Here is a 24,048-nt window from a genome sequence, read left to right on the forward strand (position 1 = left end):
TGAGCACCCCCCCCCCCCCCCCCCCCCCCCCCCCCCACACCCCATAGGCAGAAAGAAACACAATAGTGCACAGCCAAAAAGCTGGTACCCTTGTGTAGCCTCAGCTATGGATGGAAAAAACTTTCATGCTCAAACCATACATGTGACATATAAAGTGAATCCACATGCCTTTGCTGGTTTGTTGTTGTTGTTTAAAATGATTTTTTTGTAAACTGTATCATGTACCCCAAGCTGCCCTGGAACATATGAGGATGACCTTGAACTTCTGATATTTCTTCCTCTGGTTCCCAAGTATGTGCCACTATGCTTGGTTTTTCGGAGTGCTGGGGACTGAACCCTGGGTTTTGTGTATTCTAGGTAAATTCTACCAACTGAGCTACATACTCAGTCCTCCCCACCTCCTTTTTTAAAAATAATTTTGGGGAGATGACTAAAGAGCACTGGCTATTCTTCCAAAGGACTAAGGTTTGATTCCCAAAACCTGCATAGCAGGCAGCTCACTGTAACTCCAGTTCTAGGGGATCTGATACCCTCTTCTGGTCCTTGTGGGTACAAGGCATACACATGGTGTACAGACACACATGCAAGCAAAACATAAACCTAAAATAAAAATGCAATAAAAAATAAGCTCTGACCAAATCTACTAAAGAAAAGGCTTGAATGGCTTTCTCTTCGTAGGCCTGTTTTAGCAGGCTTATATTGATGTTAAAATTACGGGGGTTGGAGAGATAGCTCAGCTGTTAAGAGCACTGACTGCTCTTTGAGAGAATGCAGGTTCCATTTACAGCACTCACATGGCAGCTCACCACTGTAGCTATAGTTTCAGGGGACCTGACACCCTCACACAGACTATACATGCAAATAAAAAATAAATTTAAAATCACCAGATCAATGACAGTGAATATTCTAGTATATGCTGTAGCTATAGCCAAATTGATATTATTGCCACTGTAATGACAGGCAGGAGTACTGGCCACCATGGCACACGCTCCTCTGTTTCAGACTTGCTTAAAGCAGGATAGTTGTTGGTAAGAGTGCTTGTGTGATCATGTTGAGTTATATGTGATTTTTATAACAAGTTGGAGCTGAGACTTAGAGTTGATCAATACCAACTTTATTTTCTTTGTGGCCACCTTGTAAAAATGGTTCTCAGTATACTTTTCCTTTTTTTTTTTTTTTTTTTTTTTTTTTTTTTTTTTTTGGTTAGGATCTTGTATATTCCTCTACCTCCCAGTGTGAGGAGGTAGGTAGAGGCTTATGTGATAATGGGGATCAAACCCAGAACATTGTACATGCTAAGCAAAGCACTCTTAAAACTAAGCTACATCACCAATTCACATCTATTTTTTTAAGTTACTAGGAATAGTTTATCAGCTGGAAAGATGGTTCAGTGAGTAATAGCACTGATGGTTCTTCTAGAGGACCTGGGTTCAATTCCCAGCACCCACACAGCTACTCCCAAGGGATCTGAAACCCTCTGGCTCGGCTGCGCACACTCTGCAGGTGGTACACAGACATACATGTAGGTAATACATTCATACATTTTAAAAAAAAATCAGTTCCCTGCCCCACCAAAGGAAGACACTTTCATCTTCCAAACATTTTCGGTGGTATTATTTATTCCTGTCTATTATCTTTACACATCAGCTTCTGAAATAAAATTCCTGAGACCTAATAAGTGCCAGCTTTCCTGCTCCCCACTTAATCAATCCTGGAGCTGAGCCCCAGGCTTTTAGGCCCTGGGTTCAAAATCCATGAAGCTCAGGGACAGACTAAAACATGTAGTCAAGATTCTTACATTCTCCCACATAGAGCCTTTGCTCATTTCCTTGTAGGCCCAGCAGGGTGGACCAATCATAGGCTCCCAAAGCTATTACCCTTATCTCCCTCATGAGGGAGCACTCCCCTGACATAGTTTTCACTTGATGTAGTGTATACATATAGGTGGTATACCGTCATGGAATAACAAATGTTAGTGCACTGCCATGTCACTGGGAGCCCTGGAAGCATAGACCATCGTCATATTTCTTTTTTTAAAAAAATTTCAGGTGTTGCTACGTGTGTATGTGCGCATATGGCACATGCTATAGTGTGCATGTAGAGTCAGATGACAACTCTATGGAGTTGGTTCCAGGGATTAAGCAATACTTTTTACCCACCAAACCATTCTGCCAGGCCCTACCCACTGTATGTTAAGGGAGAGGCACGACCAACAGAATCATTTAGGCCTCAGACCTCAAACCACTTGCCTATAGATACTCTTAGATGACAGAGCATAGCTGGAGCCATTATTAATGTATATAGTGTTTCACCTATGTGAGGTTGAGTTTCATAAAAATATTAAAAATAAAGAATCTATGCAAAACAAAAGATACTTAGAAACTGGAAATTAGGGATTGGAAATTTGACTCATTGGTTAAGAGCCCAAGCTGCTCCTTTGAGGGAATGCAGAGTTGCTTTCCAGCACCTACATGCAGTCTTACAACTGCCTGTAGCTCCATTCCAGAGGATGCAATGCCCTCTTCTGGCCTCCACTGGCAATAGGCATGCACAGATCCAAACACAATTAAAAAAAAAAAAAAGTTTGGGAAATAATGTTGGAGTGAGGAGAAAAGAGAACTCATGATTAGGATTTCAAAGTTTACCTCCACAGTATCCCTCATCTGCTTTTGATCACTGACACACTATCTTTGCACCAGGCTCCATTACCTCTTGCTTTCTTGCCAAGGGCCCAGGCACACCAACCCTCATCCACAGCACCATATAGCATCTACACAGACCAAAACATCATTCTTCTCGCAAAATAAAATTCTCGCTGGTGGCACCAGCTTTTAATCCCAACACTGAGGAGGCAGAGGCAGAAAGATCTCTGAGTTCAAGACCAGCCAGGTCTACATATCAAGTTCCAAGATAGCCAGGGTCATATATAAAGACCCTGTCTCAAAAAACAAAAAAAGCCCCAAACTCTTCAGCCTCATAACGAAGAACCTAATTTAGTCTTATGTACTGCTGATGTCACTGCTACCCACATTTTGATACCAATGAAACATTTCCTTATCTTTCCCCCACAGTTTTATCTATCCTCATCTCCTTTACCCTTTCAGCCTTACGCACTCAACCCTTCACCCTATAAATGCTCAGTTTCTTTTCTCACTTCCTCCAGCACTTCTTGTCAGTCTGCCTCTTTGGCTTAATGTCACACAAACATCTTTCCTTAAAACATCTTGAGAACTATATGTGAAGGGAGAGAAAAGACCCTGTGAAAGAGTAGGATGAAGGGCACAAGTCACTTACCTGTCCTTGACTTGTAATAGGTAGCAGACCAAGCAGTAGCCAGCACAACTTTGCACAAAATTGCGCTGGGCACTGAGGAATGCCTCAGTGGTATAACTGCCATGTTCCTGTAGGAAGTAATCGAGCAAGGAGAGCTGTGACTGTTTCTTCACCTGGTGGATGGACACAGCGTTGACTACTGGTTCAATCATGCCACTGTCAGCTGAAATCACAAGAATCTTATATGGCTTGATCCAAAGAGGCACTCGCTCCTGCTCCCAAATGGACTGTGAAGAGACACAAAGGTATCGAGAGTGGCTCATCTTTCTTCAAATTAGAGAATAATAAAATTTCTTCTAAATTGCTCTCTCTTGGTGTCTTGGACTGAAAGACAACCTTGGTTACAAGAGAGTCAGAGATCAGCCTGAGTTACTGAGACACTGTCTCAAAAACAAAACAAAAAATGAAAAAGCATTTACGCTATGTTATAAACTGCATATAATCCTAGTATTTGGGAAGCTAAGGTAGGAGGTAATGAGGGTGCGACACAAAGATAGTAGTGACATTGGCTGAGAGTAGAAAGGGCACAATGTAAGTTCCATTTGGCCTAGGCTACAAGTGAAACCCTTTCTAAAAACAAAACCAAAAGTCAAGAGGAAGTCAGTTCAAGCTATCTCTACCTACAAATAACTGAATGGAACAGGTAAATCCTCTTGCAGATCACTGACCCAGGGAGACTATATGATCAATATCTCAACACAGTATAGCCAGGCACAGTAGTGAACACCTGTAAGCCTAGTACTCAAGCCGAGAAATGAAGGTTATCATAAATTCAAGGCCATTAGGAGTTCAAGGTAAACCTGAACTAGAGTGAGACCCTGTCTCAAAAAGACAAAGCAAGGGCTGGAGAGATGACTGCTCTTGCAGAGGATTTGGGTTCAATTCCTAGCACCCATGAGGCTTCTCATAACCAAATCTAGTTCGAGACTCTGCCACCCTGTTCTAGCCTTCATGGCCACTGTATACATGTGCTGTGCAGACACGCATGCAGGGAAAACATTTATACACATAAATAATAAATTAAAAAAAAAGAGACAAAACCCAAATACTTGAACACAGTGTACATCCATCCATCCCAGATCATTTGGGAGGTTCTAATTTAAAGGAAAAACCCAAAGCTCAGTGTTTCACACCTATAATCCTGGACTTGGGAGGTGAAGGCTGAAAGATAGAGGGTACAACTCCATCTTTGGCTATAACTGAGTTCGAGGCCAGCCTGAATAAGAAGCCCCTATCTGAAATCACACTCCTCAATCAAAAAAAGAGACACCCTGACATTCAGTGGTCAGAACTAGGCAGATGCAGTTCCAGAAATAACCAACAGATGCCACCATGAAGCTATTCATCATGTGGCTGTGTATCTGGAAAGAGGCAAGCCAGTTTCAGTTTAATCTTCCCATTCAGACCTGAGTAGAAAGCAGGTGCCCAGCAGAGTTCCCAGGGGAAAGCCTGTGTATAGTCCTTTAGGAGGGCTGGAGTTGGACTGAGCCTATCCTTTTGTTATCTCCGTGTTTTGGTTTTTATTTGTTTGGGTTTTTTCGTTGTTGTTTTGCTTTTTTTTTTTTTTTTTTTTTTTCCTGAGTTCTCTTCCCTTTACTTACCTGCAGTTGTTTCAACACCTGGAAAGCTAGCAGCTCCTGACGAAGGTCATCTCCACACTTGACAATGACTGACAGGAGTCGCCAATTGGGAAGATGGCCATAGGGGGAGCCTTCTCTGATCCTTCTATGAAGAAAGAAGTCACAGGATGATGCCAGGGTAAGGACTCAGACCATAGTGGAAGTCTGATGGAGTGTTTAGAGGTAGAGGGGAATGGAGGAAGTGACCACCTAAAGATGCCTGGGAACTATGAAAGGAGTACTGAGATCACCCTCCACTGTCTACCCTCCTCACCGCACTTTCTCCTGCCAGGGCTCTTTGAGAGCGACTGCAGAAGGGTCTTCAGGGTCTCGTTTGAAGGCTGTGGGGGTATGAGCCAGCTGTTCTGAAAGGCGCCGTCTAACAGAAAGAAAATGCACAATTTATTTGGAAGAGTCATCTCAGAACTGCATGCATGTCATGCCCCCTTTTCCTTGCCGCTGTTCCTAGATTCTGGGCACACAGATTCTTGGTGCGGAGAAAGCCAGAAGGGGAAGCATATTTAATTGAAGCGTTTTGCTAACCTGGTAGTGTGTGATCATGTAAAAATGCAGAGAGCCTGGCTTTCCACATTCCTCTATCACAGTATTAATTCAGTATAGGTGTGACTATAGAATCTGCATGTCTAACAAGGTTTCCTCTCTCCCCTCAAAGTGAAGGCCACTACTTGGAGAGCTCAACTTTATATATATATATTCAAGACATGGTTTTTTTCAAGATATGGTTTCTCTGTGTAGTCTTGGCTGTCCTGGACTACTTTTGTAGACCAAGCTAGCCTTGAACTCACAAAGATCCACCTGCCTCTGCCTCCCAAAATGATGGGATTACAGGCATTTGCCACCACACCTGTCTATTTATCTATACATCTATCTATCTATCTATCTATCTATCTATCTATCTATCTATCTATCTGGTGCTAGGAATGAAATCCAGGTACTTTCACATGCTAGTCAAGTGCAGCTTGAAGAAGTGATATTCAAATGCCCTCTGGAGCACTTTCTTCCTTTTGGAACCCTTTTAAAATGTCATTTATTTTCATAGTAGCTCAAACAATGAGCTACTTCACAGCCTCAGTATGGTGGCTTCAGGACAAGGGTAGAATAAGGAGATAAAGGAGAAAGACACAAGGCTGACAGCCACTGATTAGACACAGGAAAGAGATAAAGAGAGAGGCAGAATCTGGAAAAGAGATGAAAATAAAGGATGATGTGATCTGGCCATACCGGATGTCCCCTGCTGCAATGAACACAGGCTCCTTGCTCTCCTGGCTGGTGATGCTGTCCACCGAGAACTGGGAGATGTTGTCACAGCTATTGGTGTGCACTTCAGGAAGCTGGGGAGAGTAGATCAGAGGTGCGAAATACAGACCCCACTCTTGCCCCTGCTCACTTGTCACTAACTACCTATGGCATGCTGGCCTACCACTCCATTCCAGCCGTCTCCCAAAGCCACCATGCTTCTACACCACTATGGCTTCCTTAATTCATGAATCCCACAGTGGTGTTCCCAAAGTGTGAACTACTCCACCAGAATTCATGGAGATGCTTAGGAAATGCAGATTCCCAGTTCTCACCATCAGCCTAAATTAGAACTACTGGGAATGAAAGACACCGAATTTTAACAAGCTTTCCAGAATACTCCCAACATCCTAAAGTTTCCAAACCACTGCCACAGCTTTGCAGAAACCTGACATACTAAAGGCCTTCTATGATTAGGGTGTACTATTCTCCCTAGATCCTTCCAAACTACATTTCTTTGACTATTTCTTCATTTATTTATTTATTTGGAAAAAGTGACTTACATATCCCAGCCTGGTCTGAAACTTTCTACATAACTAAGAATGGCCTTAAATTCCTGCTCTCCCTGCTTCCACTTAACTGCTGGGACTATAGGTGAGCTATCACATCCATCTTAATTTCTTCAGCCTAAATCTCTAATCTCCTTACTTTTAACTATAAAATATTTTGGGGGCTGGAGAGATGGCTCAGAGGTTAAGAGCACTGGCTCTTCTTTCAAAGGTTCTGAGTTCAATTCCCAGCAACCACATGGTGGCTCACAACCATCTATAGTTAGCTCTGGTGCCCTCTTCTGGCATGTAGGTGTACATGCAGGCAGAACACTGTATAGATAGATAAATAAATGTTTCTTAAATAAATAAATAAAATATTCTGTCAGAGCCAGGTGGGGTGGCACACGCCTGTAATGCCAGCACTCTGAGTTTGAGGCCAGCCTGGTCTACAAAGTGAGTTCAGAAAAGCCAAGGCTACACAGAGAAAGCCTGTCTTGAAAGAAAAGTAATTCCATCAGGCCCCAAGAGGTCTCTTTGTCCTTCTTTTTTTAGCAGCGTGCTCTAAATTCTACTTGTCAGTGACTTGTGTAGCTTCATTTTTCTTCTTAAATGTCTGTCTAACCTCAACTACACTGTAAAAATAAATAAGAGATCTGTCTTTTTCACTAAATGCTACTACATAAAATCCTGCCCTGCTTTCTTTCCAATAATACCAAAATAAAGGCCACTGCTGCCAGGACTGACTAAATGCTTGTCAACTCTGTGCCAACCTCTCCATCCTCATTCACACTGCTTCTCACCTCGCACTACACATCCAGTGCACACACATTTCTTTCAAGTCCTAGAATGATCATGTTCCAGTTTCTCTTCCAGTCTTTGCACATACATTCCTCTGAATGGTCTTTGTTCTGTAATTCCAACCATGCTTCTTCCCCTAGGTCTAGATGTTTCTCCTTACATTCAATTTGAATTCATGCTGTAAGAGTACAAGCTTGAACCTATTCCTACCAGTTGTTGAGAGCTTTTCCTTCTCATACCCCTCACTACCTACAATATTCATATGGTCATGTGCCTCACTCTGCTAATAGGTGTTATTTCAAATATATCAAAAGCTCCTAGAGAGCAGGTGGCTCCAGGATTATCTCCTTGGAGCTCCCTCACCTCCACCTGCAGCTCGCCTATATCATCCACCGACCAGGCTTCATCATCATTGTCATAATTGGGCACAGTGCTGAAGCTGCCAGCTCGCTGCTCATGAGTGATACCACATTCAGGCAGGTTCTCTACAGACCGTGTACTCCGAATTCGGTTCTCAGGAATCCGGGCAGGAACACTAGTTGTGTCGAAGTTTTCACATTCAAGAACTTCCACGTAGATCAGGTAGGGAGCCTGGTTGGGTGGGTGGGAGAAGAGAACATCTACCACTTACCTCCCCCTCTAAGTTCCATTGACACAGTTCTTTCTGCTCCAACCCTTCTCAACATCCCTTATGACTATGGACAACATACAAAGGTAGGAACTCCTCCCATCAATTTGGGTAAAGGATGCACATGCTTTTCAAGCTTATCAACAGGACTTCAAAATGCACTTGTGCTAGGAAAAACTGTCCCAACTATTTGTGAAGCTCTGTGGGCTCATGCTCAAGTCTGGTCCCAGGGAGGTAGACACAAAAGCTGGATAAGATGAGGTGTGTCCCAAGGAGAAACCTAATTTTCAATACTTCCTCTGAGAGGAGAATATGAACCATGAGGACATCATTCCAGTAAGCAGACAAACATAGCTTACTTTCCCTAGTACGAATTGAGCATAGTTCTTTTCTTTCTGCCCACCCTTATAAAAAAAAAAAAAAAGTCTTATAAAAATTTTTATTTACACACATGGTGGTTGTGCCTGGATAGCCTAAAAGTTAGGAGATAGCAAAAGAAGGATAAGCAGTAGATGAAGAGCCACTCTCCCTAAGAATGGCACAAGGTAAACTGAAATTATTAGGCTACTTTGGTCCATAAAAACAAAAAAAAACCCAAGAAGTCAGGCAGAAGGGTTCTCAGGTTCTCACCATCACAAGAACAATTAGGTAGATTCATAGTTAGCACATGCACTATAGACTAAAGGGTCCCTAGCATACTGGTAAAGAACAAAGCTTGAGCAATCATGAGAATGCAGTCAGAGGAGGAGGAGAGTCTGGGCCAGAGTCCACTTACCTTATCCTTGGAATTGAGAACAACAGCTTGTGTGTGGGGCACACGGACCACGTGGTGGTCAAATCCAGCTGTGGGCAGCCAAACTCGGGCAGGGAGCTTATGGTTAAGCAGGGACAGCTCTGATATCAGCCTTTGTGTTTTTTGCTCTTTAGTGGGGAGCGTGGCCAGCCGTTTGCCGATTGCCATCAAGGACTTGATGAATTCTCGCTCAGGGGCCAGCCGGACAGGCTACAGAGGGTTGAGATTAAACAAAAGATGGTAAAGAAAACATAGAAAAAAGTGACTTATCCCTCTTATTTGCTCCTGGCCAGGGCCCTCAGTATTTAAAGAACCCCAGAAAAGGAGCTCCTTTGGCCACGGTAGAAGTTTCCACTCTACTTCTTTCAGTTTGAATTGGGAAGAACACATCCCTTCTCTGAAGGCTACTTCCTGGATACTAACAGATGATCTGAATTCAGCTCACTGGGATAGAATCCTCTTTCCTTGGACTTGAGTCCTCAAAGACTGCCCCAAGCCTTTAGTGCAGGCAAGAGGACAAGGTCTGGAAAGGTCACCCAGGACCTCAAGACAGAAAAGTTCATGCCTGAAGTACTTTACTCATCTCAAAAGTGGTTATTCCTTTTCTCTCCTTGGCCTTCAGGCTACATCAGTGCTAAGGGGCTCTGCCAGGCCCCACAAGACTAGAGTAAGGGACCTGAATCAGTATTTTTCCTTTCAAAGAAGGAAGATGCTCTTTATCCCAGGACTTCTGTTGTTCTCCATGGCACACACCCCAACCATCCCACATTCTTGTAAGGGATAAGTGCACATGCAGGGGATGAGAAGAAGATGAGCAAACTGTATTAATGAGGCATAGTCCATGGGAAAAGAAAAGGCAGGTGGATATTTGTGTGCACAAGTGGAGAAAGCTCTCAGTGGCCCTTCTGAAGGCCCGTCTCTAGCAACTCCTCCTTGGTCCTCTTCCCCTTGCTGCTCAGAAACTAGGCTCCCCATTTTAGTTCCCTGTGGTAAGCTTTGTTCTTCATGCCAGGTATTTCAGCAGTTGCCAAAAAGGGCAAAGTCAGTCTGGAGAGTAAGGTAGGGTGGGAAGAAAGATGGACTCAGACAGACATGATGACAAGGTCTATTAGTCTAAGCCTGTCTACCACAGGGACAGCCTTTATCAAAGACAGCCATCAAGCTGGGCAGACTGGTGTACACCTATAATCCTAGTGCCTTGAAAGTCAAGGCAAGGAATATCACAAGTTTGAAGCCAGCCTGGGCTATATAGCAAGAACCTGACTCAAATAAACAAAAACCCATATGCTGGGCATGGTGACCCATATTCTAGCACTTGGAAGTCTGACACAGGAGGACTGCCACAAATTCCAGGGCAGCCTGGATTAGTGATCACTAGATAAGCCAGGACTACATACCAAGACCCTGTCTCAAAACAAAAACAAAGATATTCATTACACAGTTCCATATCTCATCATGTCTCCTCAGCTATATAGGACAAGCTCTTCTTTTTATTGGAATAGTATTTCATTTACCAGGATTTTCTCTTCCTTTCTTTGTTTTGTTGTTGTTGTTGAAGAGAGCATCTGACTAAGTATCCCTGTCTGGCCTGGAACTCACTATGTAGACCAGGCTGGCCTTGAACTTACAGAAATCCTCCTGCTTCTACCTTCTCAGTGCTGGGATTAAATATGTGCGCCACTACACCAAGCTTGCTTATTTTTCTGATTGAGAGTTTTTTCCCTCACTGCTTATACTATAAAGAAGAAAAAAAAACACCTTTTGTTTTCTTTCTTTCTTTTTTGAGACTAAGAACAAAACTTTACTAAAGACTTCTTTTATTAATGAAAATTTGTTTTGATCATTTCATACGTGAGTATACTGTACATCATTTCCACCCTTCCCATGCCTGTCCTACTCCCTTCTGAATTCACGATCTCTTCTATAATAAAAATCATTTTTTTGAAAGTAGATTTATTCATAGTTTGGACATACTGGGAACAGAAAGACCAAGTTTATTTTCACCTTTTCTGTAATAGTGTTACAATATTATAGAAAAGATGAAACTTCTGGGCTTGGATATTGTTTCTGTTTTTGAGACAGGGTCTCACTGTGTAGCTCTGACTGGCCTAGACTTCAAACTCACAGAGATCTGTCTGCCTCTGTCTCCCAAGTGCTGGGATTAAGGGTACATACCACCACACCCGGCGAATTTTTAAGAAATTATTTATGTGTATGGGGTGTTTTGCCTGCACGTATGTCTATGTACCATGTGTATGCAGTGCCCATGGAAGCAAGAAGAGGGCATCAATCCTCCGAGACTAAAGTTATATACAAGTGGTTGTGAACCATGATGTAAGTGCTGGCAATCAAACCCAGGTCCTTTACAAGAGCAACCAGTGCTCTTAACACTGAGCCATCTCTCCAGCCCCTTATTCTTGTTTTATACAGCTCCTACCAAGTCCAGTTAGTATTGCACATATATGCAAGTATTTAAGGCTGGACAGGTAGTACTGGAAAATGAGCCCTATCATGGGGCTTATTCCAGAGAAAACTGATTCTATCTCTCCCAGCAGCTACTGACTGCCTGCAGCTCTTCATCTAGGGGTGAGGCCTTGTTAAGTTTCCCCCATCCAGAAGCTTCTTTTGAGAACTGGGCAATACCGTGTTCACCTGTACATGTGGAATAGAGTCAGGGTACAAAGGAACCTCACAGACCCTACTCCATGATGGGAGGAGATAGGCTGGCTTAGAACCCTACACAGTAGTGAGGAAGGGAAGCTTTGGGGACAGTGTTAAAAGAGAAAAAGAAAAGAAAATGGATCTGGACTTCAAGATTCCCTAGAAATATCCTGGGGACCTGACACAGTAAGAAAAGAATGAGGCCCTGGGTTCCACCCCAGAAAGAGAGGGGTTGGGGGTAAGGGGTAGGATTGAGGTCTAAAGACTCATGCCTTTATCTTGATCCCTGAATCCATCCACTCAGGTGGCAAAGGTCACTGTCCCAAGGACCCTCCACCCAAACCAATTCATAGTCATAGAAAAAGCAGAATTGTTTTCCATGCTGAAATCAACCTTTCAGTTGTAGACCCCTATGTTACCTAACCATACTGGATATGACCCCAGGCCTCCAAAAAAGAGGCTCTGCCACATGGGAGGAGAAGGGATCACGATTAAAAGAGTGTCAGCACAGAAACTAGAAAACAGATTGGGTAGACAAAGAATAAAATGTTTAAAAAGTTTTTTTAAATCATCCAAACTCCCAGAGGGTCCAGCATTTCCTCTCACGTCTTTGCCCAGGAACAAGGTCCAAGACCCTTTAGGACCAGAGGGTCAGGGGTTAGTCCAGAGGGAATAAGAAAAGAGGACAAGGATTAAGGGATATCCTGGGCAGTGAGCTGGGGAAAGGAAACTCAGACCTGGAAGAAATGAAATTAAAAACCAGTTGTGGGAAAGTAAAACTTTCCCTTAGGCCAATTCCTGTTTGTTTCCAGAGTTGGCTCAGCCAGCAAGGGTCTAACATTTAGAAAACTGAATAAATGTTTGATGGGCTGATGGCAGAAGCCAGGGGGAAAGGCTTCTTGGTGGGAGAAATGGGATCCTGGAGGGTTCTGCCAAGTAGTCCTTGGCTCTAATCCAGGACTAAATTCTACCTCTCCCAGCTGTTTGCTCCAGAGACCTAGGAGCTAAGGCTAAGCAGCACAACATCCCAGCTGCTGTCTTTGAGCAAAAGATCAGTCGAACCTGTCTGGCCCTGGGCTCAGGGCACTAGCAACAAAGCTCAGGGGGAAGGCCTCCAGGTCTGAGAAGCCTGGCAGGGAGATACTAATCTGGAATTAAAGGGGCCTTCACTGGTCATAGAAGATGTGGGACGGAGAGGAAATGCGGCCATGTGGGGAGCCTGCCACCCAGTCCCAGCCTGGCCCCACTTACGGAACTGAATGAATTATCAATACTCTCGGTGCTGGAGGAGAGCTCCTGGGAAAGGGCCAGAGGGCACGGGGAGGAAGGGATGGGGTTGGGAGAGGGAAAGAGACAAAGGCAAAGAATTTAGCTCCAACTTGGTTCATAACTGCTCCTCTTGTGCAGCTACATCTTTCCACTTTAGTGGAAGATGGTCAGCCTGGAACCACCACTTCCCAGAGTCTAGACACTGTGGGATGCTGGAAGGCCAGCCCAGACCTTGAGAGCTTAAGGCCAAGACACATCTGTTTTCTATTGTATCTTCTATTCTTGCCTGAAAAAAATCTTCCTGTTAGATCAAAACCCTAGAGTTGGATCCCTAGTGCAGTCACTGCCTGGCCATGTTTCACTTCTTTCATATCACTCATTCATATGCTTTCAACCAACCCCTTCTTCATGGGGTCAACCACAAACTGCATGACCCTTGTACTAGAAAGTCTATATTTCTCTAGTTTCTTGTCAATCTCAAGAAAAGCTAACCTTTCAGGTGTACATATCTCCTCTTCACCCTGTAGCCTAATCCCAACCTTGAACCAGTGTGACAAAGGCATCCCAGACCCACAAACCTGAAAGCTATGGGCTGAATGCTCAAAAAATGCATCAGTCTCATATCTATTAAACTTTCTTAGGCTTTCTGTCAGCCACATGACACTGAATATATTACATTTTTTGACTGATGTTGGACAATTAGATCCTAGCTATATCCATCTGAGAAAGCTAATTAGCAAGGCAGCAGCAGTCTTGATCACAGCCCAAAGTCTAGAACCCAATAACCTAAACATCACCCCAGCTAAGTGCAGTAACACATGCCTGTAATCTCAGTACTTGGGAGGCCAAGGCAGAAGGTTCAAGAGTTCAAGGCTAGCCCAGGCTCCATTCTGAGAGTCTTTCTTAAAAAACAAACAAAAAAAATTACAATATGCATCATCCCTCTCCTGTATTCACCTGATTATTTGGGAACAAAGCGAGCGGCAGCTCATTCTAACTGTGGAGCACTATACATGTACTGGGCCATTCTGGGTTCTGCGTACTGTAGCCTACCAAGGAAGGCAGCAAGAGGAGAATATGTGCACAAAGACAGGAGGGAAGAAGGCTGGACTAAGAGGCAAAGTGTTGAGATTCCCAGAACAAGAAGGCGTGGGCATTGTACTTCCTTTTGTTTTTTGTTTTTTACGATTTATTTATTTATTATGTATACAGTGTTCTGCCTTCATGTACCCCTGCATGCCATAAGAGGGCACCAGATCTCATTATAGATGGGTTGTGAACCACCACCATGTGGTTTCTGGGAATTCAACTCAGGACGTTTGGAAGAGCAGCCAGTGCTCTTAACCTCTGAACCATCTCTCCAGCCTGGCATTGCACTTCTATAGTTAGCATTTCAAGTACCTGCTTAATTTAATTCTATGACTGAAGTTCTCGATAGAGACATTACATTTGGATTTTCCTTTACGAATCTGGGCAGAAGAGAATTTGCAGGGTGTAGCCACACTTGGAAACACCCTACCAAGACTACAACTCTTCTACGCTTAAGCTAGTTGGGGAAGAATACCAGCAGGAGACTGCCTCTAGCTGATCCTCTCCCAGACAGGTCCCAATGGACTCATTAATGTTTAAGGCAAGCAGGGGGATATCATGATCTGTTCTCCTCCTACTCCCTAGGCCTGAGTCACTTGTACTGAGTCAGCTTCAGGGACTAAAGCTGAAGCCAATAGCTGACATCACACCCTTATCAGGCTGGGAGGGCTTCCAGTGTGACATGCAGCAGATTTCTCTGTACAAAGGTTACAGTCCTGAAAAGACAAAGCTAATGTCTTTGGAGTGTTATTATGTAGGTGAGGGTGTGATTAGGGGTTGGTACCTGAATCACTCTCTGATTCCAGTGCTGCCCTGCCAATTCTATGCCAAAATATTTATCATTTGGCTACAAATAGGAAGGAAAATGAAGCCGCTAAGAACTGCTTTGAAGCAGTAGGCGTGTGTGCATGATGTGAGAAACCAATGCTGGAACCCTCTGTGGGACTTGGGCGTGTATGCCTCTGTGGGGAACATAGAGGAATCCTCACCAAAAAAATAAATAAATAAATAACTTCTGTAAGATTTGGCCAGTGAAGAAGAGTCCACCTAGAAAATCTCCTTTAGGACATTTTGCTTACGCTTTAGAAAAATGTGTGGTTCATTTTACTGCTTCTGGACACACGTTTTCAAGAAAAACACACACACAGGCTTGAGAGATCGCTTGGTTAAAAGCACTGTTCGCTCTTCCAGAGGACCTGGCTTCAATTCCCAGCACCCACATGGCAGCTCACAACTGCCTGTAATGCCAATTCCAAGGAATCTGACACCTTTACACATAAAATAAAATTAATATAAAGAAAGACACACACTAACTGGCTCCTCATATTGGAGCTCTGATATTAAACTGTATCAGTTCCAAGTCCAAGAATAGCATTACATCCTCCATCCTTTGCACACTGTACAAGGATAGCATCTAGTTGTTTAGTGAATGGGTGTTTCATACACTAGAGGAAGAAAAGGAAAACCAATTATCTTGCTACCTCAAGCACAAAGGTGTTGATAGACACATCTTCAAAATGTCAAAAGGACTGGCAGAAACACCTAAGCTGAAGTCTCCATGTCTAGAAACCTAGCTGAATTTATGTTTATATTCTCTGTTTCTCCTCCATGCTCTTACATTTCCCAAGGAGCATCAGTGGATTCAAGTGCCTCACTCTGTTAGCATCAGATAACCCACAAGGGTCTACGGAGGTGCTATCTTCTTCCTTTCCTGTATCTAGTAACCCAAGAGGAGCCAGGTGGGGAAGAAAAGCAACTCGAGAACCCACCCTAGAGATTTAAACACTCATAGAATACCTGCCTCTCAGAGCCATCCATAATCCTGCAGCAGAAGTTAGATGCATAGAAGAGGGACCCCAGACCAGCACAGGGTAAGAGAAACCCTAAGGCCTCTGCTTTTCTGGTCCTAAGATGCAGACTAAAAAATAGATACAGGGAAAGGTCAAGCCAGACAAGAGGCATCAATGAATCCCCTCCCAGATGCACACACTCACTCTGACCAAGTTTAATCTTAGATGAGCTAGCTTTCAGATAAGCTCAAGCCCTTTAGAACCTCAGTGCCACCAAAATCTGGAGGAGTCTTCTTGCTCCGCAGCAAACACCACCCTTCCTAGAACCTGACAAGCTAAACAAATGGAAATAGTCCACTCTAGTTCCCAGAATGTCTTGGGCTTTGTCTGTACATGGATGTGGAAGTGTAGGCTGTCACACCCTGGGCTCTTTTTCCCCAGTGACCTCTTACATCTGGGATCTGTGGAAGCAGATTATGAGGAGTAAGTCAGGAAGCTTAGCTGAATGACTGTGAACACGAGCTGTGGACCGGGTTCCTGGTCTAACAGTCACTATTGAGTGACATTAGAGAAGTCATTTAACTTCTCTAAGCCCTGTTCCTCACTGGTAAAATAACACCAGTTTGAGCTGTTGTGAGGATTCCACATACATTATCTGACACGCTGGCCAGCATATCATTGGTCAATAAATGTTGGCATGTTTAGCTTCAGTATTATTAAAATATTATAATAAAATGCATTTCCAGAGAGAGCAGGGTCTGAATTCTCCTTGCATACTACTTTTTCTTTCTCTAACCACTGCCTTCCTTCTACTTGAAAGAAATTCTACCATATCAGTAATGTGGATGGTTTATACCACACTGAGCCAGATGCCAGGACTATGGGTATATGCATTCCAACAGTATGAACTCTCTCTCTCTCTCTCTTTCTCTCTCTCTCTAATCCCTTCCTTTTTAGGCTTGGCTGGCAACCAGGACAACAACCTGCCAACAATGAATCAGAGGTGAGGACTGGAGCACCACTGTCTGGCTGGGACACCAGGCCACTGAACTTGTTATCCACTGCCCACTACTGTCCAGATGTATAGTGGATGGGGCACTAAGCTACCGACTGCTCACTTCCTGCTCTGCATCACACATTACATACCCTGCTGCTGCTGAGCTTCCTTTTCCCAGCCTCTGTGCCTCAATTAGGCATCAGATTTACTTTGCCAGGGCTATTTCTCTCTTCCCTTTTAGTTTACCTCAAAGGAAGGCAGGCTGTAGTACATTCTGTTGAGGCCCCATTGGTAGAGAATAAACCTTACCCTAGGTTAACAAAAAGCAGGATCTTTGGGGAGGGAAAGGAATTGTGAGGAATGGCCAGCCAAGAGAAGGAGCTGATGTTGTTAGCACCCACTCTCTCCCAGCACACAGAAAGAGCACACACACCTTTCCTGGTGTGGCTACTGTGATCTCAGCTAGGCGGCATAACAAGCACAGTGCATCTGTGTCACAGTTCTCAGCATGGGGTTAATGGAATGGCAGTGCAATTTAGTGCAAGCAACCCTGGACAAAGTCAAGAGTATCAGCTCTGCCATTAGCTAGACGACCTGAGGCAAGTCACTTTATCTCTCTAGTCTCTGAATTTTTCCTGTGTAAAGTGAGGACATTGGAATACATGAATTCTAAGGTCGTTTTCCATTCTAACATTCCATGTTTTATCAGTGAAATGAAAAGAGGGGAGAACAGAAACTAGAGTAACCCCACATAAGACATCCTGTCTCCATGCAACCCTCAGACACCTTGCCGTTTGTCCTTCCCCCAAATTTTACCTCATCCTCATTCTCCACTTTAGGATTGCTGGCTGTTCGTTTCAGGTTGCTGCTGAGACTTATGCTGGCTGTAGCATCTGACTTAGAGCGTTGGTGAGTCCTTTTGGAGGGAGACAGCCCTGTTTCAGGGGCTGGGCTCAAAGATGGCAGCTCCCTCTTTCGGTGAGCTGGCTTCAGCTCATCTGAGAGGATTAACTTCCTTAACTTGGTCCCTCGGGAGTGTCGCTGAGTGGAAATGTGCATGTCTGAAGAATATGCCCCAAGCAACAGGGCACACTGGAGGGAAAAGTTGATGCTCTGGCGACAACGATGGACTATGTAGGGTTTAATGGCATCGCCCACGTCCTCATCCATGTGGATATACATGTTAAGCAACTGGGGCAAATAGAAGTCCACATCCTCATTGCGAAAGCAGAAGAGCCGGTTGCCAATGTAGGCTTGCACTCCAGGCTCCTTGGAGTTATACAAGTATGAAATAGCCATAGAGATGTCAAATAGTTTTGACTCAAACAGCCTCAGGAGCCAAGATTGCTTGGCTGAGTTGTTCTGTCGTCGTCTTCTTGCTCCTTTGGTTGTGCCAGAGGCCACAGCGGCCCCCATCTCATCTTCTTCCTCCCTAATCTGGGTAGGTGGATCATCTAGGCAACGAATCTCATTGTCCACACCATCCCCATTAACCAACTCCAGCCGAGTGCCTTTGCTAGAGATGGCTACACCTCCATGCAAAAGCTTGACTTTCTCCAGTACCTCCTGGCAGGCCTTCTGGGCCACCTCAGGGTCAATCACTGACAGTTCCCCGACCCCCTCCGTGATGACGCTTAGCAAGGAGCCCCCATTATTCCCTGATGGGCTAGGAGTAGGCTCAGAAGTTGGCTTCAGGGTGGCAGGCTCCACTACCATGTCTCCCATGGCTACAGCCAGACTTCGAGCTTCCAAGCTAGAGGAGGGAGGGAGAAAAGAACAGAAAGGGACACATACACACACTGGTTAGTGGTGTCATATTCAGGTCTTCCCTTTACCATGAAGCCTGCCCAAGCATCTCCTCCTTCTGTCTTCCTATATTCCTTCAACATCAGATGAGGTAATATCGACAGAAATCTGCTCTCACTACCGCCACTTCTGAACACTGCATACTCTTCATTCCTTCTGTACTTATTCAAACCAGCCTTGGTTTTAAGCTTATATGTGCAAAATGCTGTTTTACGTATAATATGTTTATACAGTCTTATAAATTTTTCAGTATATGGGAGAGCTACTCAGATCTTAGTTTCTTTTCTTTAAATTCTTTCTTCTTGTTCTTCCTGTGTCACCTTCAAATGCCTGTGGTGATACTTTTCCTATTTAAACTATATCTCCTTATTCATAACATATTTCACACACAAGTCCTCTGCCTTTCTATTTACTATCAAAGCTACTATTGTCTTCTGAGACGGTCTTACATTATAGCCCAGGCTGATCTTAAACTTGCAGCAATCCTCCTGTCTCAGCCTTCCAAGTACTAGAATTATGGGTACCAGCTACCAGTCTAGGCTTTGGTTATAGATATTCTCCCTTTCAGACTCAAAGCACCCAGGGACTAGGAGCCAGCAAATACCATACTAGATTATTTCACTTAGTAGAAAACACATTAAAACAGCTATCATCAGCCTTGCAGAAGCTGTAGCAATTTTCTCCACATCTGGGTCCCTAACATCACAGACTTGCTCTGTGTTTATAAGCCGTATATACTTAAATACACCATGTATCCTCTGTTTCAATTTCCTCAAATGCAAATGGAGGAGGAAAAATACTTACTTCATGTTGCTGCTGTGTAGAAGACAAACTTATGTGGATGAAAGGATTTAATACAGTTCCTGGCATGCAGTAGTAATCAATGCTAGCTGAACTGTAACCCCATAAAGGGTTAATAAACAGTGTGTGCATATATACTATTATTCTATAAGGGATACAAATTGCATTAGTCATTTGTGATTCTTGAAAAAAATTATGACCACCCCTACCTACAACCTTCCCTTACTACTTTCCATGCTATCATGTATACACTATAGGAACTAGAAGGCAAAAAGAAATCCGGACTCATGGGTCTATAATTTCTAAAATACAACAAACAAAACAAAACAAAAAACAGCGGGGGACATACTAGGAACTCTCTGGATGGGGCTGATAAAGGCCACTGCCTCCAAGAGCTGCCTTCAGAGTGTCACCAAACCAGACTAGGAGAATCAACAAAAAGAAGAAGGGGTCAGAGTGATCCAGACTGGGAGAATAAGTGTAGAATATTGTGTCAGGTGATCCTGGCTTCAGAATCCAGCCACAGCCATCAGTAGACTATGCTTCCCAAACAAGCAAAGAAAACATCTAATGTACTCCTTAGAAGAAGGGAGAGGCTTTTGTAGAATTAGAAAGTAAGTAATTTATAAGTGTTGGTGACATCCTTTGTTCTAATGAAGCTAGAATTATACTAGATCTATACTTTGGGTAGGTAGGAAAAGGGTGTTCAGTATGGTTTTTTGTTTGTTTGTTTGTTTGTTTGTTGTTTTTTGTCATTCTGAAGAACTTTTATTCACTTTTTCCCCCAGACAGGATCTTGTGCATTTCCAGCTAGACTTGAACTCACTACTCAGTGGAGGATGATCTTAAACTGCTGACCTTCTGCTTTACTTGCTAGGGTGAGAGGCATGGACCACTATGCCTGCTTAAGCAGGGACAGGAGCTGAATCCAGGGCTTCATGAGTGTCACCCATGCACTCCACCTCCAGCTGCAGAAGCCCTGCTTCCTACCACCTTCCTTCCATTGCCTTCATTTGTCCAATATCACAGAGTCCAGCTCCCTGTCTCCCTAGCAGCTACTACCAAAGATTTGCAGAATGACAGATGGGAAACTCTTCTATTCTCAGATACCAACAAAAATGGATACTTTAGTTTATCTTTCTCCCTACTCTGTCAAGCAGGAAATGTACCTCTGCACCTTCTGATGAAGACTGGGCTTGGTATTAGTAGGTAAGAAGGTGGCATTCCTTCACATCACTCTCTCCCAGAATTGGGCAATACCTCTGAGCAGTAGAACCAGCATGGCTGCCTACATGCATCTGCCTGTAACTGCAACTGTGGGTTGCACAGGAATAATAAAGAAGCATTAATCACTCCCTACCACACCTCTGTAGGACACTCTCGTGGTCACTTTAATTCAACTGAGACTTCAACTTTCTAGGCTTTCTAGCTTAAAGCAATCCAATTCCACTGACTCTTTCTCAGTATGTATAAGCCTGGCTCATCCTTTCTTTTTCTTTCTATCTTTTCTTTCTTTCTTTCCTTTTCTTGTTTTTTCTTTCTTTCTTTCTCTCTTCTTTCTTTCTTTCTTTTTTCCTATTCCAGAAACTTCTAAATCACAGAGCTCCTAAAAGTCTGCTTTTCAAAACCTTGAAGGGGTTCTGGTATAATCCCTAAGAGTCAGAGGCAGGAGGATCAAGAACACAAGGTCATCCTCAGTTACGAAGGAACTTCATGGTCCAGATTACATGAGATCATCTAAAAACAAGCAAAGCAAACATTTTAAAGGGGTACTGAGAAGCAGAATGCTTGCCTAACATGTACAAAGCCCTGTGTTTCATCATCAGCACCATTAAAACAACTATTCCCCAAACTTCCAAGGGAAATAAAGTTCAATCATTCTCACACACGAGTGTCTTATACTTCACCAGGAAATTCATTTTCCTGTCCCAATTAGTTGGAATTGTGTTTAATACTGGCACCAGGAAGGCAGGTAAAGACACCATCATCCTTTATCCCATAGGCAAAAAGAAGACAGTCTCCCAGGGCTTAGCAAGGAACCCCACATCACAGCATTCAGAGGATTTACACAGTGAACAGACTCTCCCACTTGCCCAAGAAACCTGATGATATCAACATGTGAAGAAAAAGATGGGCATAGGACAGATGAGATAGGCTCAGTGGGTAGGAGCACTTGCCATGGAAGCTTGGTGGCCCAAGTTCCATCCTTTGGGCCTAAGCCAGAATCAATCAAGTCATGAAAGTTGTCCTCTCACCTTCACATGCATGGTGTCGCATGTGTATACCTAAATGATACATACTTTCTTTTTTTTTTTTTTTTTTTTTAAGCAGGGCATGGCGGTACATGCCTGCAGTCTCAGCACTTGGGTAGTAGAGGCAAGGTCATCCACAGCTACATGGTGAGTTGAACCCAGTCTGGGTTACATGAGACTGTTGTCAAAACAACATTTAAACCAAAACCAAAATTACAAAAAAAAAAAAAAAAAAAAGGGGGTGATAAGCCCAAGTTTTCTTTTATACAAGCATCTCTACCATTAGATAATAACTGACAAGTGACACAGAGAAGGATTATTGGGAATAGGGTTAGATCATATTGGCAATTAAGATAATAGAAATAGGAAGTGAAAAGATTGTTCAGATGGGACAATCCTCAAGCACAAGGATCTGAATTTGATCCCTAGAACCCATGTCAAAAAAGCCTAGCATGGTAGCACACACTTGTGATCCCCAGTGCTGGGAAAATAAACAGGCAGATCCCTGGCATTGACCAGACAGGCTATCTTACTTAGCCAGCTACAAGCTAAGGAACTCTTTTTAAAAAGTTGTTGGCCAGCATCTGATGAACAACATTTGAAGTTGTCTTCTAGCCTCCACATGCATGTGCACACACACAAATAAACATATATGGGCAGACACATACACACAAGTAATAGAAACAACAGATTCTCCAAAGTCTAATTCAAATATGATGTTCAACATTTCTTCTTCATCTTTAAATGAAATGAAAATAAAGCTTGGAGCACTGACTATTCTGAAGAAAATAAAAGGATTAAAACGAAGAAACAAAAAAAAAAAAAAAAGGAGGAGAAATTAAGTCTGCAATTATTACTCTTCCTCTGCAAGCCGCAGCATTCACACAGCTGAAGCTCTACACCACAATGGGTGTCTAAACTCTCCTTCAGACAGAGAGAAGGGAAAAAAAAAGAGGCCTCCTTGTTCAAACCTAGCAGCCTGAGGTGTGGCTGGGGAAAAAAAAATCAGACTTAAATTGTTGACAACTGTGCCCCATGGAACTGGGCAAGGTAGGCATGATCTTAAATCAGCTTCGTTGGGTTTAGAGTCACCATAGAAACATGGGTTAGTTGAGGTGGGAAGACTCAAAATACAGGTGGCACCATTCCATGGGCTGGGGGCCCAGAGTGAATCAAAGGGAGATGCAACCAGCTGCCTCACACTGCTGACACTATGCGTCATCCACTGTAATGGACTAACCTCAAACTGTGAGCTAACATAAACTCTCCTTAAGCTGCTCTTGTCAGGTATTTTGTGATAGCAATGAGAAAAATAGCTAATATAGTAGAGGGAGTCTGAGCATCAGGGTTGGTGCAGGTTATAGTAGTACAAAGCAGCTTCTGCAGAGACAGAGAAGGTGGCCACTGTGTTTTATGGGCCTGAGTAGTTATGTCTACAGAGGATTCTGGAGGGAACACTATCTTTTAACCAGGCTCTCTGCAACAGAGCACCTCAAAAATTCTGTGCGAACAACTTTCATAAAAAGTTTGCACAGGATTTGAATAAAAAGAGGTCTCATGAAAATACTTACTGGACTGGCCTTTCAGGAAAGATGGTATTGAGTCCCAAATTAATGCCCTTACCCCAATCATTATTGCTTCTTCAAATATTTTCCATGCATGATAAATATGAACTGCTTCACCTTAAACCTGGTGTTTTAACATGCTCCTGCATTTTCATAGAATGACTTTTAAGAGATCATCTGATCTATTGCTCTTCTTCCAAGCAGGCAGACCAGCTCAACTCCCCTTCCTTTTAAGGATCCTTTGAGATGGATCAACAAAAAAGATACAGGAACTAGCAATATCTTACTGTATGAGGTGGGTAGTAAATGAAATCCATCAAAAGTTCATGGGAAAGAGGGTCAAAAGTGTCGTCTGCCAAGGGTCTAGTGCAGTAGTGGAGCATTTATGTAACATGAGCAGGGCTCTGGGTTCAATCTCCAGCAAACCCCACCACAGGTTAATGGAAAAGAAAGGCTCAGATACATTAGCTAAAGCTACGTGTCAGGTTGAAGAAACAAAAATAATGTCAAAATTACTTACACAATCCTCTACGACCAAACCCTCTTCTGCAACAAAGGGTCAAGAAATAGTCACAAACATTTAGGTGAAGCTATGGTAATAATAGAGAACTGTATACTGACATAGTTAAAGAGGTAGCCTTGACTGCAGGAGCACGCATAGGGATGAAGGGAAAGGACTGTGAATCTGACCACAACACCCTACAATACTATTGAATGTTACTAGTGCGTGCACGACAGTAATTTTTAAAAACAGGCTTCTCTTCAAAAGGGACTCTATCATCCCAGGCTGCTTGTTCTACTGTTAAGATCCCTGCCAGCAGGGCATGGTGGCCCACTCC

General features: G+C 43.4%; 1 protein-coding gene across 5 annotated transcripts in view; it reads right to left on the bottom strand.

The window, feature by feature from the left end:
- The window catches only part of Pi4kb (phosphatidylinositol 4-kinase beta), a 33,104-nt gene that overhangs the window by 4,858 nt on the left and 4,198 nt on the right, over positions 1 to 24,048 (bottom strand). For 2 of the 5 annotated variants that reach the window (XM_055609081.1, XM_055609078.1), the window contains exons 2-9: positions 17,602 to 18,538; positions 12,892 to 12,936; positions 8,962 to 9,189; positions 7,922 to 8,149; positions 6,195 to 6,304; positions 5,227 to 5,331; positions 4,935 to 5,058; positions 3,295 to 3,560 (exon numbers count right to left, since the gene is read on the bottom strand). In XM_055609081.1, coding sequence (XP_055465056.1) covers positions 3,295 to 3,560; positions 4,935 to 5,058; positions 5,227 to 5,331; positions 6,195 to 6,304; positions 7,922 to 8,149; positions 8,962 to 9,189; positions 12,892 to 12,936; positions 17,602 to 18,510 — 2,015 coding nt within the window. In that variant the 5' untranslated portion in view covers positions 18,511 to 18,538. Of the gene's footprint in view, positions 1 to 3,294; positions 3,561 to 4,934; positions 5,059 to 5,226; positions 5,332 to 6,194; positions 6,305 to 7,921; positions 8,150 to 8,961; positions 9,190 to 12,891; positions 12,937 to 17,601; positions 18,539 to 24,048 lie in introns of those variants that run through there. The other 3 variants (XM_055609079.1, XM_055609082.1, XM_055609080.1) reach the window with 2 other exon arrangements.

Source organism: Psammomys obesus, unplaced genomic scaffold (assembly GCF_907164565.1).
Source record: "Psammomys obesus unplaced genomic scaffold, mPsaObe1.curated_primary_1811, whole genome shotgun sequence".
NCBI lineage: Eukaryota > Metazoa > Chordata > Mammalia > Rodentia > Muridae > Psammomys > Psammomys obesus.